This window comes from Triplophysa dalaica, chromosome 1 (assembly GCF_015846415.1).
Source record: "Triplophysa dalaica isolate WHDGS20190420 chromosome 1, ASM1584641v1, whole genome shotgun sequence".
Taxonomy (NCBI): domain Eukaryota; kingdom Metazoa; phylum Chordata; class Actinopteri; order Cypriniformes; family Nemacheilidae; genus Triplophysa; species Triplophysa dalaica.
In genome coordinates this window covers 27,040,494-27,058,802 of record NC_079542.1, presented here as the reverse complement: position 1 = coordinate 27,058,802, position 18,309 = coordinate 27,040,494, and the positions used below count along the sequence as shown (strand labels likewise).

General features: G+C 38.2%; 1 protein-coding gene across 3 annotated transcripts; it reads left to right on the top strand.

Annotated features, from left to right (window-relative positions):
• Positions 1-8,561: 8,561 nt before the first annotated feature.
• bcl6b (BCL6B transcription repressor) lies at positions 8,562-13,609 on the top strand. Of its 3 annotated transcripts, none has more exons than XM_056746648.1 (12): positions 8,562-8,655; positions 9,051-9,124; positions 9,283-9,491; positions 9,836-10,069; positions 10,171-10,317; positions 10,429-10,618; positions 10,712-10,935; positions 11,025-11,134; positions 11,228-11,386; positions 11,568-11,698; positions 11,843-11,980; positions 12,160-13,609. In XM_056746648.1, the coding sequence occupies exons 3-12, from the start codon at positions 9,334-9,336 to the stop codon at positions 12,307-12,309; spliced, it is 1,641 nt and encodes a 546-aa protein (XP_056602626.1). In that variant the 5' UTR covers positions 8,562-8,655; positions 9,051-9,124; positions 9,283-9,333; the 3' UTR covers positions 12,310-13,609. The 3 variants fall into 3 exon arrangements, with proteins under 3 accessions (XP_056602626.1, XP_056602610.1, XP_056602618.1); XM_056746632.1 differs by having other exon boundaries at positions 9,269-9,491; XM_056746640.1 differs by having other exon boundaries at positions 8,581-8,676; positions 9,269-9,491.
• Positions 13,610-18,309: the final 4,700 nt, after the last annotated feature.

The following is an 18,309-nucleotide window of genomic DNA, read 5'->3' as shown; positions in this document are numbered from 1 at the left end:
GCTCTTACAAGCAAAAGTCTTCTTGCACTTATTGCAACGCGCATTATCTGCATCCACTCGAGTAAAATGTAACCAGACTTTAGAGCGTTTGATTCTCTCCGCAATCGTCACTCTATTAAGCGCGAGCTCTCGTGTTGTTTGTTGCACAGACGGACATTTCGCGTGCGAGATTGCGAATATCAAAAATGCAGGTAAATGTCTTTAATATTATCGCAAATTAGACATGGTTGGTCAATTAAAATATGCTAGTTAACGTTTATTTAGCAATAAGAAATAGTAAATGTTTTTCTTAATTTCTCCAGTACCGACAGCAGAACCATTAACGTCAGAGCTTATCGATACTTCGGTCTTTTATAATTTAGCCCCGAGACCGATAAAGTACCGAGTTTCGGTACCCATCCCTAGTCCTGGGCTTCGTGGACTGGCTCCGGATCGCTATGGAGCGTAAGGAGTCCAGGGCACTATCCGTGGCGGAGCCTCTCACAGGGCTTGCAACTACCCCAGAGGACGACCCCTCAGAAGTCGGGGTTCCGGTTTCGCCTTGTCCCCTGACTCCTCTCCGCCACCAGCAGGACTCCTTGGCAGACATGGGTGGAGAGAGCCTTGGGGGCCCTCGTTGGAGGAATCCCGGTCGGTGCTAGCCGTGCCCTTCGTCTCCCTGTTGCAGCCAACCACCAGTCCGGTGGCCCGCCTTAAGAGGAAGAAGCAACGGAGGGAGGCGTAGTGTCCGTCCCAGCCGGCGTCCAGTCCGGCGCAGCAGCCGGCAGTCCAGACGGCAACCGTTCCGGAGCAGCAGCCGGCAGTCCAGACGGCAACCATTCCATTAGTGTTTAGTCTTGTCACCAGCCCTTCTCCGTCCCTGCGCAATCTCCCCTCGTTATCATGTCGCTATTTACCTCTGTTTCCATCACACCTCATCGGTTCATTGTTTTGTCTTTCTAGTCTTGCCCCGCGTTACCCTTCCGGATGTTATTTGGATTACCCTGTTTCAAGTATTGAATGTTTCCTCCCTGTGAGTTCTGTATGTGGATTTCGTGTTTTGGACTTATTATTTATTAGCTATCTTGTTTTGTTTTGTTCCCCTCGTGGAAAGTTTTCTGTTTGTGAGTACTAGTCTCTGTTTTGCTCCATCGTGGGTTTTGTTTTGTTTAATCTAATAAAAGTCTCTTGTTATATTCACCTGCCTGCATTTGGGTTCTGCCTCACACACAACTGTGACATTGAGTCACAGTCACATTGAATGGAACCTGACTAGGGTCATGAACCTGACAAGGGCCTTTTTCTACTTGGGCTTGTTAAGGAGGCAGGCATGTGTTGCTTAGGCGGGCGCTATAAAGTGCTGTGGGAAACCCTGCCGTAAAATATTCCAGGTGAAACAAACTAAATCTAGCTTTAACTTTGTGAATTTGAAGTCTAACCTGACGTTAGCTAGCTAGCTGGCGTTAGCTTACCAGAAAAAAGTGGCCCTTTGGGGGAAAAAAGCCAAAGATTTAAAGTAGGCTACTTTATTATATAAACATTATTTAAAGGGAAATGTAATTTGTTATATTATTGTGTCTAAACATAACACTGAACAAAAATGGAAAAGCAGTTTTAAAAGCTTTGTTCTTCAGTAAAAATTTTTTTAAAGCTAGAGAATTAGTGGGATAGGGAGAAATTGTTTTGTTGTATATCGGTTTTCTGTTCTGTTAATCTGTTATTGTTACTATTTTCCAGTAATAATTTGGTGCAAAGTTCATGCTTGCAAACTCTATTACAGGAATAAATAACTAAAGAAATATGAATTTATTTGGTTTAAATTTTGTCCCGTGTTTTAACATGATTTATACATGATTAAATAGCCTATAGGCACATTATGAGCACAAATATTTTAGTGGTTATGAAAATATATTCAGATTTAGCAAATGAATGATGCAATGTCAAGTATGAATGACACGTGGTTACGTAAATGATGAGATCACGACTATGTTTAATCAATTTTATGCCAATTTTTCCATTTTGGGAGTCACAAAGTCGCGGGTATGGTTGCTTTTCTAATATAGTATTGAGTTTCCTATATGAAATAATACATTTCAGTTAGTTAAAGGTCTCGTATACTTCTCTCATAGCACTGGCCATGAACCTCATGGGTCAAGCACCAAGCAGAACCATTAGGCATCTGGTTGGCATTACACATACATTTTGTAGTCACATACTGCACATACACTTTATAGACATTGGTTGGTTCAAGTATGGTTCAAGTATGTTTTGAAACACAAAGTAGACAGTAGTCTCTTCATTACTATACTATATTGCACAAAGTCACGAACACTTGTGTGTTGAGTAATCTTTTTATCTTTTTGGGTTACACATTGTCCATTCAACCATGAGCTCATTGTAATAAAAACTACGCAATAAAGCAATAAAGGTTTTAGTAAATGACAAATATGATATACATTTGCCTGCTAAAAAGAAAATGTATACTTTTCTTTCAAGAACTTCGAAAGGGTTTCGCTACAGTATAGCGTAGTAAACCTGACATATAACCGTGGCAGGTTAAGACCTGAGTAAGATATAATGGTTGCGACTCAGAAAGAAAGGTGATATCATGTGAAACCTGATTGGTAGAAGGTGATGTCAGGTAAAACATGATTGGTTAACACTGTAAAAAAACACATGAGGTTGCTGTGTAAAAGATGGAGTCAGATATGTATTCGTGGGACATCTTTAGATGAACTCTGTATTTCTCACTTTGCCTGCTCGAGCAAATGAAGTTTAATTTTGCGATGGAAGGCCGATTTGCCACAACACGGGCTGAAAAGTTTGGGAACCCTTGCTCTACAGACCAGCACGTGCAACACCCTTTGCTCTCTTTTAGACAAATGTCTTGAGCACATTCCCCCAATTTTTACAAAGTCACATTTTATAGAATTTATAATATTAGAATTAGTGCTATAAAACTAGGTTTCAACCCTTACCAGTTGTGCAAAGACCAGCAAATAATTAAAGACACATTTAAACACACAATTAAAGCACCATTCTTAACCAACTTAGATAAATGAACCTACAATTTTGTAATCATTTTGTTAAAATTATTATTTCTGCAGCCATCCCATTTTGGGTTTAAAGACTTGCATTAGGACTTACAATTTTTAAAAGGTTATTTGACATTTGGTAGTCTTTAGTTTTTATTTATATGAAAAAAATTGTAATACTTTTGTAAACAAACAAACTGTGCCTTCGTGTTAAAGGGTAAGTTCACCCAAAAATGCACGTTCTTTCATCATTCTCTCACTCTATGAAATTTCAAACCTGTATGACTTCGTTCTGTAGAATGCAGAAGATATTTGGAAGTATTGTCTGTAACCAAACAACACTGGACCCTATTGACTTCCATTATATGGATACAAAACTACTGAGACCGTTCTCAAAATATCTCCTGTTTCACAGAAACAAGACTAATATAATAAATATGACAGGATTTTTATTGTTGGAAGTGTAATGTGCTATAGCGTGGATTTTAGTCTTATTCATTCTTGAAGATTTAATTTCCCAATTAAAATATAAATTATATTACAAACACTTAGTTAAAAGGACTTTTTTCTGTATATGTGTTTGCTTGGAGACAGGAATATTAATAGGGTATTGTTTGTAAGGATTTGTCCTAGATCTATTGAAGATTATTTTTAATGTTGCTTTAGAATCTATGAATAGCCATGTGCTGGTTATAAAAAGCGGTAACACATGACCTTAAATATCTTCCACATTTTTAGTTGCAGACAATTTAGCAAACATCTTGATTATTTGGCTGCTAAGTCATTTAATGATCCTGGCACAGTGTTGTTTAATAGAAACATTGTTTCTATATAAAGAGCAAGTACACTTTGAGCTTTTCTTGGGTTTTGGAATGTTCGCAATATCTAGGTCAATGTTTTTTTTCTTCTATTTAACAAGAGATTTATCCAACACCCCATCATGCAGAATCCATAAGTCTGAGAGATCTTAACTATCCTCATCAGCAGCATGCATACACAAGCACACACAAACACAAAAATACATGACATTGCATAAAACTCACCTCCAACCTGTGATCCTTTTCAGTGCATCCTAATTTTCTTCATTGTCCATTTTTGTTCCCCCCCTGCCACCTTCCTCAAGAGGACAAACACCCATTGCCCCCACACACCACCCTCCACACCGGATGTCCACAAAGCATGTCCTTATATGTCCACATCGCTCAGATTCAGCAGGAAGAGGCAGTTTATTAATCCACAGTCATTGTTTGCAGCCAACTCATCTATATTAGTGTTATTTTAGTGTTCAAAAACATTTTTTTTCATTTCTATATTCTATTTGACTTTGAACAACAACAATTTTACACAATTTCTTAATTCATGCTTTAAAAAACAACATGATTCATATTTATCAGCATTATCAGAGTCAAAGAATACAGACAGTCATTTGTGCCCTCAGATCACACTGCAGAGGCATGCAACACTAAGGGTCCGATCTGAATAACGGAGCTGCTGTCAGCCTGACACACCGTATGGTTTCCGTTAATTGGCCGAACTCGTTTAGTAATGGTCTCACTTTTCCTTTCCGCCCCCTCTCTTCCGTTGGTCACACAATGCCTGGAAGTCGCCTAGACCCACATCTCCCTCTCTGTGTTTTTTCTTCTGTTGTTTTTCTCTCCCTCTTTTTTTCCCATCGCACCAAAGAAACAATTGATTTAGCCGCTATCAAAACAAATAGGAGCACAAGGACACACACACGCAGTCAACACCCCAGTCCAAAAGATACTTCCGAATCACATTAACAAACACAGTGCGTGTTTAACCACAAACAAAGGATGAATTCTGTAATTCCATGACTTCTTAAAGCTCAATGCCTTTTTTCTGTTATTATAATAATTATTTCATAACTATTTCATTTTAATTATATGTGGATAACATGTGATTGAATTTGAGTGATTAAAATTCACGTGCATGTTCAGATATACAGATAACAATAAAAGTGTATTTAGGCTTTTGTTCACCAAATCTTCTACTTGACCAATAAATCAAAAACTTGACCAAAGTCCAGGCATGACACATTTTTTTACTTAATTAACGTAATATTACATTATATCAGCTGATACCTTAGAATACAAAGCAGTTTCTTGTGTTGGGAAATTATGGGATTGTAATTATAGCCTCAATACAATACAATCACTTTAATGATTTTTCCTATGATAAATATTTTTTTTTTATCCTTTTATAAAAGGTTGTGCTTTTGATTTAGTAAGAAACCACCCAGAACACATCAGTGTTAAAGAATCATATAATCATATACTTATCAATAATAAATTAAGAAACACCTTTGCAATCACACACTACAATTTTTCCATCGGCACTGCTTGGCAATTTTTTTCACAACAAGTAAAAAGCTTGCTCAGCATTATAAGCTTTTTTATGTTTGTAAGTAGCCAGGTTAAAATTTCTATGTCTGATATAATGTTGTTTATAATTATAAGGGATAAGCCAGTTTGTATCAATCCAATCATCCAGGAATGCATTTGATGGCAAAATACAGGGTTAACACAGACCAGAATGTGAGTGTTCCCTACAAGCCCTTCTTGTGAACCACGAGAGAAGAAGATGAGGTAACTTTCCGCTTGTTTTTAAGCTATTGGAGACCTACATGGGCCCCCATATCCCCTGTCTCGTTCTCCGGCCTGCTTTATTGACGGATGTCCTGAGCAGGCGTTTCAACCCTGTCTTTGGCTGTGTGTGTATGTATAATTGTGTGTGTCTCACAGGAAGCCTTAGGAGTGAGCAGGCGGTGGAGTGGAGGGGGCGTTCCATGGTTCCTGCACATCTGCAAGCTGCATTTCTCTAGGTGTTGGTCTGTTGTTTTCAATCGGGTGAGAGGGGTATCACCCATATCACTTTTTTTTAAACTCTCTTATATCCTTCCTCTCATTGCCCATAACAAGCTTCCAGAAGTACACACACTCCTGTGACAGGAAGCCAGACAGAGGTTTCCGGCAACCCCTGACAGAGGCAGCCAGGCAAGTGTGGCCTAATTTGGTCGTACCTGCTGACCTGGCTGCATTTGACCAGTTGCTTATCTTTAGGCTGAACTAAGGCCGTGCCCTTTGCCTTTGCCTTTTCTCTGCAATCTGTTTCCATGCAATCTGGTTCAATCTGTCTATTTTACAACGATTGGAACTAACTCTCTAGATTCATTTGAGTTGGCCTACTTTGATTAATAATTTGTGGTCAATGAAGTGTAGTAGACTGAGGTAAGGACAAACTGAAATATTGTAGACACTCAATAGTTTTGTTTGCTGAGGCATTATTGTTCACACTTTGGGTTAACCAATCCATCAGATTCACAGTGTCTGTACGGTCAGTTTGTTTTTATAATGTGTTGTGTGAATCACGTTTTATAGCTGTCAGATTTAAAACTTTTACAAGTGGACAATACAGCAGGTAAAAATAATATTCTAAATGTACATAAAGAGATAGTTCACCTTCAAAATGAAAATTCTGGGATTAAACCACAAAGATATTTTGAAAAATGTTGTGAACAGAAAACTGCTGGTCCCCATTGACTGGCATTGGTTGCGTCTATACAACAGAAGACAACGCATACCAATGGTTTTTGGTTACCAACATTTTCTGCAGGAGAAGAAAATCACACAGATTTCAAATGAGTATATACTCACAGGGTGAGTATATGATGATAGCATTTTCACATTGAAGGACAACTATCCTTGTGAACTAGGGAATAAAACATCACATATGTCAGGGATAGAGAGTCAGAACCCAGATGCAGGCAGCGAAGGGTAAACAAAACTTTTATTTGAATAAAAAAAAACCCACAATGGGGAAAACAACTAATAAAACAAGAATTAAAAAAAAAACTTCCACGAGGAGAACAAAGCAAATAGGTCCAGAATAACCATAAATAATAAGACCAAAACTCGATTCTCATGCAGGAAACAGGTTATCCACGGACCAGTCAAAGGGAGGGCAAACACATGTACAAAGAACAATGCACCGACGAGGGACAAACGGAACTGAGACAATATGTTAGGAAACACTAACTAGGGAAGATTGAAACGGGACAGTGACGGGCAGGTGATAAGACTTCAACGCTAATGGAGACTGGCTAGAAGATAATGGGACAGGTGAGAGGGATGAAAGACTAATGGGGCGCTACGGAGACACAAGGGGGCGGAGCTAAAGGACGCAACACTAGAAAGAGAGAAGGGCATTACAAAACAAAAACAATGCCATGCCCTTTCTCCACATAAAACACATGGGTATGTCATGATCCTACCACAAGACTTGAAAATCAAGACAAGAAAAGGGCAGGATCATGACACACATTGACCTGGCTTAGTAAATAATAAACCTAACAACCACAGAAACCATCTTAGATCAAACAACCATCTACAACACCCTATAAACTGGACCGAAATACTTTTAAGACCACTCAGAACCCCCTTCTTGTGGTGGGAACTTGAATGAGAAAGCTTTTTGTTGTTTTAATTGCAAATGGACATTTAAAAGCAATATTTGTTATTAATTTTGAGTTGAATGTCCCCCATGTTTTCTTATTAAAAGTTTTTAAGTTTTTGATAAAACATTTTGTATCCAACATGTTTTTTGGTAGGCCTACACTTATGACAGGACAGACCTATACAGCAACACTGGGATAAATGTATTGGAAAGAAAGCCAACCTACAATCTTGCAATTAAAGTTCCATTTAAAGTCTTTAACCAACACGTTACTTTATTCTATAGTTGATCTGTTCTAATTTTGTTTACTTAGTCAAGGTTTGGTTTTAAAACACAAAAGCATTTTGGGTCATTATAGTGTTCTAAACTTGTATATATTTAGTGACGGGTTATACTCATTAAAAGATAAGCTTGTCCAAAGATTTGTATAGCAGCTCAGTACAAGCATTTCAGATTAAAGTTGATGTATTTGCAAAAACTTCCTCTCAGACAATTTCCACTGTCCTGGACATACGCTGGGTCAAGCAAGTTTGCTTTGGTTAGTTGAACTCCTGGACAGTGTTGACAGGACTTCTGACTCTTTGACAATGCACATAACCCCATGCAAGCTATCACTCAGCTACACATCAAGTATGCGCTCTAACATGCAATCGTACATTCCCTGAATTCCTCTCATCCACACAAAGATACAAGAGGACACAAAAACACGCATCAAGCACGCTCCTCAATTTCCTGTCATCAATGAAGAAAGATTGAACACAAAGGGCTTTAATACACGACTATAAATACAGAAAGACAGGGGCCTGGAGCCCTTTCCCGCTGAGTTTCCACCGCGTGGGCAGTGTAGAAAAGGGGGATTTTAGTAGTTTTTTTTACACTGAGCAGAGGCTATTCTTTCTCAACCATTCTTCCGACTTCAATCATTACAAGAAACACCAGAAAACTGACCCTAGATCAGTGTAAAAAGACAGCTTCTACTAACACAGGAAATAAACACCCGGCTGAATGGGACTTCCTGCACAGCGTTATAAAGGATATGCTGTCTTAGGTCAGACTGGTCAGTTTTTCAGAGACGCGGGTGAGTGAGAAAGGCAGGACATTGTAAGATCAGAAGAACTGGTGAGCTTTAAGGACAGAGTGGCGTGTGTTCTCGTCCCTGCTGGTCGGGGTGAGTTATTTCTGAAATAAGGTATACCAGTTTTATTGGCATTTTTAGACAAAATTAGACTTACATTCTTAGACTTCATTTATCAATATTTGTTATTAGGCAAGGAAACATGCTTTATCTTTTATTATTTTACCAAAACCACATGCAAGATGTGTATACATCAATGCACATTATTTTATTTTTTAGTGTAGATCAAAAAGAGATGTTAAAAACTGTTTATTCACTATTTTTCCATCTTTGTTCAATAACTTTTTTCTGTCATATTAGGTTGCATGTCATTTGTAGTGTATTTTTATTTAAGTTATTTAAGTAAATATTATTATTATAAATTTGAATCAACATTTTACACAGCTAATGCATGTCGGTTAAAATGAGTTTGTCTCTTTTAATGACAGGTACGAGTAGGGAGCTGGTCTCCCCAAACAGATTCTTCTGAGTCTTATTTTGTCACTTTAACCACTACAGACAGGTAAACAAGCTTTCCAGATATACTGTCTTATGTCTCTAGATCTACCATAAACCCCCTGAATTGTGTTTACTATATATTTCATAAAAATCTGTCGGTAACATATCTACGATGATGAATCTGATATGTGCATCCTTTATTCATTAGTGAAATAAATGCAGGTGGAAGAAGAACATCAAAAGCCCTCAGGGCATGCTGCAGACACGCATGTGATGAAGATGGAGGGGTACATTAAAGAGTTCACACGCCACTCCAATGATGTATTGTTGAACTTAAATGAACTGCGAAATCGGGATATTCTGACAGATGCCACACTGCTAGTGGGCACCACCAAGCTGCGCGCCCACTGCGCTGTGCTTATCGCATGCAGGTTGGTTAAGAAGGAGTGTCACTCACCCCAACCCCTCTTCTGCTTTCCTCACGCCATCCCTTTTCCTGTTTGTGTTAAGACTTTGTTTAAAGACAGTTATCCACTGATGCATCAACATCTACTTTTTATATTTTTATATACCCCTCTGGAGACACATGAATGTTGTATAACATCCAATTTTTTTATTAGATTTTCATCTTTTCTTCTGTCCGATTTGCTACCTGGTAAAGATTTTCTATGTTTAGGTTTTGTTAAATGTATCTTTTTAGAACTCAAAATTCCAAAAAGCATTGTGTTAGAAATGTCAATTTCATGGGTTGCATGTCTTCATCTTCTCCCCCCAGTGGATTCTTCTACACAATCTTCTCTTGTCGAGTAAATGGTGCTTGTGGTAAGCAAGGTCTCTCTCTTACCCTTCCGGAGGGGATGGACGCGGGTAGCGTGTCCCTGCTGCTGGACTTCATGTACACCTCCCGCCTCCCTCTCACACCTGGTACTGTCTCTGGAGTGCTCGCCGCTGCCACCTACCTACAGATGGAGCATGTTGCAGACACCTGTCGAACATTTATTCAGTACAGGTAAGACTGAAGATCAGGCAAGAGATGGAAGCAAAAACGAAATATTGAAAATGGTGTTGAGTGAAAAAGGCTAACAGTGTGTGTGTGTTTGTTCTGTGCAGTCAGAGAGTTTCTGTGAGTCCCTCTTTAATGGAACCAACCTCAAGAGCGCCCTTCGGTGGCAGGTCACCACCTGCTCATCCCAATATCTTCTCCTCCCCCTCCAGGCCTACAGCAGACGCAGAAGATCCCACACCAGACCGAGCCAGGTAAATAGAGACAGAGAATAGCTTAAGAGTTTTATGAGTTTTTGTGTGCATTTTACATGAATTCATTCTCTTAGAGTCCCATCAAAATCTAACTTAGTGCTGTATTTGCAGGGTGCCCGAAGAAAGAACCTCATTGGATTCAGTAACTTCAGTCCCCATGTCTCAGACTCTGAAATCAGAGGAACTTGAGTCTTCACCTTCAACTCCCCCCAACCTGTTCCTAGACAGTCCATCTCCTTCAACAGGTCATCCCAACTCACCTGCTGAATCCAGCAGCTGTAATCTCTCTCCCCAATTTAAGGTGTGCATGTCTGTAATCGTATGACCATATTTGAGTCATTTGAATAATTTGAAACGTATATTTTATATATAATTGTGATACTTTATCCAACAGAAGCGAACTGATTCTAAGTCCACTCCGTATCCAAAAGCCTGTAACTGGAAGAAGTACAAGTATATTGTCCTCAACCCTCTGTGTACCACACCTATAAAGGAGGAAGGGCCTGAAGAGAATCATCAAGGTCAAAGCCAATCGTCTTTTGGGGGTGATAAGATGAAAATCTCATCTAAGACGGCCAATGATGTGTGGACAAGGCAGGAACCTGGGCTGAATAATAGGTTTGTATATGTTAACAACACACATTTTAGTTTTACATTTCCACTTTTGATGAAATTACAGATGATTGGTAAAACTGATCTTTTTTCAGGAAATTCCCATCTTTTCCGTATACCGCATCACAGCAAAAATCTTTTACTCCCCATCATGCTGTTGAAGGGAATTTTCAACCCCTTACTCTTTCAGTCACGGAGGACAAAGGTCAGTGAAGCATCTTACATTTATTATGAATACTATAGATGTGTTTATGAAAATCCACAGACATAATGATTTCCACTCATTCTTTTTTTTTAGGTCTCTGTAGTCCATTTATCTGCACCCCAGTATTAGAAATAGCCAATCATGGTATCAATCAAAGTCATTTGTTGGACCAACATCCAATCAAATTCGAGAACTTTTCTACACCGCTCTCTTACTCTGGAAATAAAGTCAGCACAAAACAGTCATGTAGAGGTAAGGTTGCTTTTCATGCCTCAACAGATATTGTTGGATTATTAACACCAGCCACCCATAACCTAGTGGTTTTGACCTCTTTAGCTTAGGTTAGCCACATGTAAATGTATCTTCGGCTTCATCACACAAATACATTCAATTTCATCACACAAAACACCTCTAAATTTTTATCTTTCTATAGGAGACAAGCCGTACTGCTGTAATGTGTGTGGGGCACAATTTAACCGGCCTGCAAATCTAAAGACTCACTCCCGCATCCACTCTGGCGAGAAGCCATACCGTTGTGACACATGTGGAGCCAGATTTGTCCAGGTACAGCTGCACAATTTAACAAATACAATTTCCTTTTATGTTAAATAAATTCCTCCAATACGTCACTATATATCACAAGTCGACTTAATAATACAATGTTTCCGTTGAGGTCGCACATTGTAATTCTGTGGCTGTGTGTTGTAGGTTGCTCACCTGCGTGCCCACGTCCTGATCCATACTGGGGAAAAGCCATATCCATGTAACACCTGTGGAACACGTTTCCGCCACCTTCAGACGCTGAAGAGCCACCTGCGTATTCACACTGGAGAGAAACCATACAGCGTGGGTTATAATCTTAAACTCTATATCACTACAACACATACCAAAAGCCATTTGTCTATTTTTTGGACTGTGCGCATTTCCGAAAATACCTACATAAATATACTGTGTTCTCAATGTACAGCTGAAAATCTCACTTTTTCAAACTCACTTTCTGCTCTATAAATCTCTCTCTTTCACAGTGTGACAAATGTCTCCTGTACTTCCGTCATAAGAGCCAGCTGAGGCTTCACCTGAGACAGAAACATGGCGCGATTACCAACACCAAGATCCGTTACAAGGTTCTGGCCGACCCATACCAACATGGATCCACCTTACTACAAGCATGCTAAGGGAATCAAAATTATATTTAAAATTAAATTTGTTTCTTGGCCTAAAAAGAAACCAAACATACAGTATAAGATGAGGATTGATGGATCTATCATACAGTTTTTAAATAATTAAAGAGGTGGAGTACTGCATTCAAGGAGAACATTATAATAAATATACTAATGAACATACAGGTCCGCCAAGAATGTAGTACTCCTGCACTAGATGTGCTGACTTTAACATTGTTAAAATATTATTTATTTAGCTTAGCTGAAATTCTAACACTGAAAAGGCTTCTTCAAATATTAAGTATCAGGCTGAAGATCCCTTTTAGTTGTAGTAATTGTGCTGTTATAATGTTAAAGATGGTTTGTGTGAGAGTGCAAAGAATTCTGGGGGTTCAGACAGGAAATATGAGGGCTCAATCAAGGATGAAATGATTGGATATGAAATTCAACATATGAATGATTATGAAAGATAGATGAATAAGGCAAGTGTACAGAAGGAATTTAGCATGTTCAGAAGAGATAAAGAATATTTTTATGCAGTCATTTTAATATCTATTGTGGTGAGTGAAGCAACGAAACTACACAGAATAGCAATAACCATCCCTGGAGGGTGCTTTATTTACAAATTGTGAAAGTGAAGGGTGCAACTGCCAGTGGGGAAAAGTCCAAACTGCTAGGTTATGCTCTTCCATGTTATGCTCCAGAGAATGGGAGAAGTGTTGTTCTGTGAAGGATTGTGCGTGGTCTGCCAATCGTCAGCCGCTTGTGTCTGGAGAAGAGAAAACAACCATTGTTAGTAATCATGCCTTGGAGACGTTGCTTGTCTGTATCTTCGTCCCTCGCTCTCTTGTGACGCTGATTGTGCAAGGGGTGACTTGCCGCACTATTTATTATCAAATGTTTATATTTTATTTGCCCAGAAAATGTGATTGTTTTGTTAAATAATCTGTTATGGCATTTTAACTATAGAACATTACAAAACAATGAGAGTGGGGCAATGGCAAGTTAAATATAACCTCTAAGTTGCTTATTTACAACCAGTTATTTGGTGTCTTAATGTATTCATTTGAATGGCCTGGAGCCTGTTTGCTTTTAAGTAACAAGAAGATAATAATGTTGTTGTTTAAGAGGCCATGTTGTAATGTTTGTAGTGTATAATAGTTAATAGTCCAAGCAGGTTGAGGACTCACTAACCAAACAAAGATACATGTAAAGAGTGAAGATGAGGATAATAATATGGACAATGTTTTGTTACACTCTTTTGCTGGACAAAGACCAATTTTATATAAATTAAAGTTTAATTGTCTTGAATGGATCATTATTGTGTGTGTTTTCCCTATATCATGGCTATCAAGGCAGTTGTAATGATTTAACTGTACATAAAAGTTGAACTGCACATTACAATTTAAATCAAATTTAACGACTGTCTGATACCCTGAAGAACAAAGAGTTCACCTCTTAGCCAGCCCTTCCTTCCTTAGATAAGCTCACAACTTAAACCCTGCGTCTCACAACAGAGAGTCTAACTTCTCTATGGGTGGTGCTGAAATAGAAACAATGGAGCTACTGCCACCTGTTTCCGGCCATAGACAAACACGGGGCACATACACACTACCTGTTCATCAATATAATTTTCCTTGAAGGCGGACTAATTGCAGGACTAATTACAAAATCTGAACTGATTTTTCTTAAACTAGACATCATACACTTGCAGACTTTTTGAAAGTTTCAGATAGAAACACACTAATTGATCAAATCTGCAGGTTGGCACAGACAAAATCTGAACAAAAGTATTGTAGTGTATTTTAAGAGCACTACAGTGTCTTATGTAGCTATGATCAAAATTTTATACTGCTCTCTAAACAGTGTAAACAGGCTTATTTGTTATTTCCAAAGAACATCTCTGGAGCTCTATGTATAACATGATAACTATAGCATGCCCCAGTAATTAACTTCACCTATCAGGCCTTTATTGGGTGAAGTTTGGATTATATCATATGGTAGGTTAAATTATGATTTGAAGGGCCACTTGAATTAAATGTTGTTCATTACTAAAAAAAATCTTAAAATCAGCTATGTGAAAAGAAATACTTTCATATATATATATATATATATATATATATTTAAAAGCAATGTTTGTTTTTAATAACATGGAAAAAATATAATATTAAGAGCTGTTTAAAAAGCATCCCAGAGTGAAACCTCAAGAAGCTTGGTTGAAGAAGGCTGGATATTTTTTTTTTGAAATTCTAGGTAAATGGTGGCTACCTAAGTTACATGGATAATTTTGTTGTTCACATGCAACATAGTGTTATTGAACCCTAATCAGTGTTTGACTGCGGTCAGGCCAGCCTTCACTTTGAAAACGAATTTTTGTGCCCGCATAAATTAGAGATTACGGTAGGAGAGCGGGAGGACAAATTTCAAAATAAAAAATTATCACTCTAGTGTTTTTCCCGTTGCAACTTGTTTCTAGAGCAGTAAGAGACGATGTTAAACGGTTGCTATGCAGTTTCTTTAGTGTTCTGGGTGGTTGCTAGGTCATTGTTAAGGTATTCGGGTGGTTGTAAGAGTGTTGCTTTGCCATTTTTTGGGGTTCTGGGTGGTTGCTTTGCCGTTGCTATAGAATTCTGCTTGTTCTAAACTTTTGGCTTGCAGTGTCTTTTGTTTTTTTGGGTGGTTGCTAGGCCGTTGCTAAGGCTTTCTGGTAGTTGTAAGACTTTGAGAATGCATTTCTATGGCGTTTTGGGTGGTTGCTATGCAATTGCTTAGGTATTATGGTTAGTGCCAGAGTGCTGCTATCCAGATGCTAGGGTGTTCAGGGTGGTTGACAGAGTGAGGACACTACCTGTCCCCCAAACATCCAATTTATGCTGTTTTTTTTCTATATGTTCAGATAGGGGTTAAAGGGAAACTACCTGTGTCCATTAAATAATTATACCATGTTCTTTAAAGTATGTTTTATAAACATTACAAAGATAATGGGTAAATATTTCACAGACAGTTGAATAAATCAAGATGAAGTATAAATATATATATCTTTGTAAGATATGTTCTAGAGCATAGCTTGCAGATACATCTGTATGCTCTTTGCTCGTTTCATCTCATTTTTCACTCCCAGACATTGTTCATGAAACCCCCTATCACAATAGTCACATTGAGTGGAAAGGTAAAATTTCAATGAACCGATAAATATCTTCAGATTACAAGTTTACTTATTTCATTTTATTTATTTATCTTTCATATTCAGCCTTTACCACACCAGCAAAGACCAAAAAATTAGAGACTGAAATGTGAATGGAAACAAAATACTCACCCAGTGTGTAGTGGGAAGCCCAGATTGGTTTTGCCATTGACTGCATTGCAGTTATTGGCCTCAATAAACACAAAACAATATGTAAACAATAGCACAGATAAAAGCATACAATATTTTCATTTGGTACAGCAAAGACAGCATTACATTTTTTTGGCCTTCATGTATTTGTTATTCACCCATATTTATATTTATATTACTACATATAATAATGCAGAATCTTAATTTGATCCTATTGGGAAAATTCAACACCAAATTATCCTCTTGTTTGATTCACCCTAATTGTCTTTGAAAACTAAACAATAAAAACATGTTTTGTCTTTATACCGTTTATTTAGTTATTTTGATAGCATATGTTCTTCAAAATATTGTTTTTTTCTGTTCTGAAGAAGAAAAAATTAATAAAGGTTAAAATTGACAAAGTAAGTGAATTATAAAAGTATCTTTAGTTTTGAGTGAACTATTCAAGTTTTCTTTTGTATTGTGTACTTTTACATAACATTGGGTATAGTTTGTCAGGAGTCCAATACCTTCTGTTAATCTCACTAATCTCTGTAATAAGTTTTTTGCTTCTCATTGCAAGTTTTATATCTCCAGCCATGATTTAGCTGCAATGATTAACCCAGATGATTGTACTGTCAAACTGCTCCACCCCATTTACCTAATCCCCTGCAACACTTGCCTCATAGATGATTTACAGTATAATGTATTTTACAATTACCTTTTCTCAGAAAAAAATCCAGTCTTTACCACTGTAATTGTGTTTGTGATACATGTTATTCATACATTTTCAATTTCTGTGGCTTTCACAGACTGAATAAAGGCTTCTTAATTTTGTACAGGTAAATACATGTATTACCTACCGTGGCCGCTAGGTGTCAATGCGCTGCAACAGAAGAAAACACATGCAAACACAAAAAAACACAAGCAAATTCAGAAAGCATCTGCGTTAGTTTGACGACACATGCCCTGCAAATACACGAAGCACAAACAAACACAAAAACCTGGTGCAAATACTCGCAACACAAACAAACACAGAAACGCGCTGCAAACTGCACAGACGACAACGGAAGTGTTTCCGGGGGACCGCAAAAAATGATGCACCTGATTGGGACGCGCTTCATTTTGACTGTTCAAATTCGTTAGTGGAGTTGTCAGCCACATTGACTAAGTCGACTAGAATACGTTTTTAATCATTAATCATTAAACCATTCAACTTTTTTAAAGTGACACTTGTTTAAGTAAGTCGAGCAGTTACTATGTCTCATAGTTTTTGTTAAACTCTTCAAATCGACAGGCTAATAATATATCCTACCGACGTACGTTAAGGAAGTTAAAATAAAGTTATAAAGCAACTACCTTCAATGTGGCTGACAACTCCACTAACGAATTTGAACAGTAAAAGTGAAGCGCGTCCCAATCAGGTGCATCAGTTTTTGCGGTCCCCCGGAAACACTTCCGTTGTCGTCTGTGCAGTCTGCAGCGCGTTTCTGTGTTTGTTTGTGTTACGAGAATTTGCAGCGGGTTTCTGTGTTTGTTTGTGTTGCGAGTATATGCAGCGCGTTTCTGTGTTTGTTTGTGTTTCGAGTATTTGCAGGGCATGTGTCGTCAAACTAACGCAGATGCTTTCTGAATTTGCTTGTGTTTTTTTATGTTTGCATGTGTTTTCTTCTGTTGTTGCGCATTGACACCCAGCGGCCACCGTACCCTATAATCACATTATGATTTTTTGGTTATTGTCTTTGGTTTCAATAATAAATACAAGATATTGCACTCTGAGACATAGTAATTCTTAATAGACCCCTTTGTGTTTGTTGAAGAAGCTGTCTTTATCTTACAGTTGAAAGAAAAAGTATGTGAACCCTTTGGGCTTACTTGGATTTCTTCATAAATTGGTCATAAAATGTGTTCTGATCTTCATCTAAGTCACAACAATAGAGAAACATAGTCTGCTTAAACTAATACTGCACAAACATTATACGTTTTCATGTCTTTATTGAACACAACATGTAAACATTCATAGTGCAGGGTGGAAAAAGTATGTGAAACCCTAGGCTAATGACTTCTCCAAGAGCTAATTGGAGCCAGGAGTCAGCCAACCTGGGGTCCAATCAATGTGATGAGATTGGATGTGTTGATTAAAGCTGGCCTGTCCAATAAAAAACACACCAGTTTTGAGTTTGCTGTTCTGAAGAAGCGTTGTCTGATGTGAACCATGCCTCGCACAAAAGAGCTCTCAGAAGACCTACGATGAAGAATTGTTGACTTACATAAAGCTGGAAAGGGCTACAAAAGTATATCTAAAAGCCTTGATGTCCATGTGTCCACGGTAAGACAGATTGTCTACAAATGGAGAAAGTTCAGCACTGTTGCAACACTCCCTAGGCGTGGTCGTCCTGTAAAGATGACTGCAAGAGCACAGCGCAGAATGCTCAATGAGGTGAATAAGAATCCTAGAGTGTCAGCTAAACACTTACAGAAATCTCTGGCACATGCTAACATTTTTCTTGACAAATCTACAATAAGGAAAACATTAAACAAGAATGGACTTCATGGGAGGACACCACGGAGGAAGCCACTGCTGTCCAAAAGAAACATTGCAGCACGTTTGAAGTTTGCAAAAGAGCACCTGGATGTTCCACAGCACTACTGGAAAAACATACCTAAGCAATGGCATAGCAAGCACCCACAACGCCATAGAA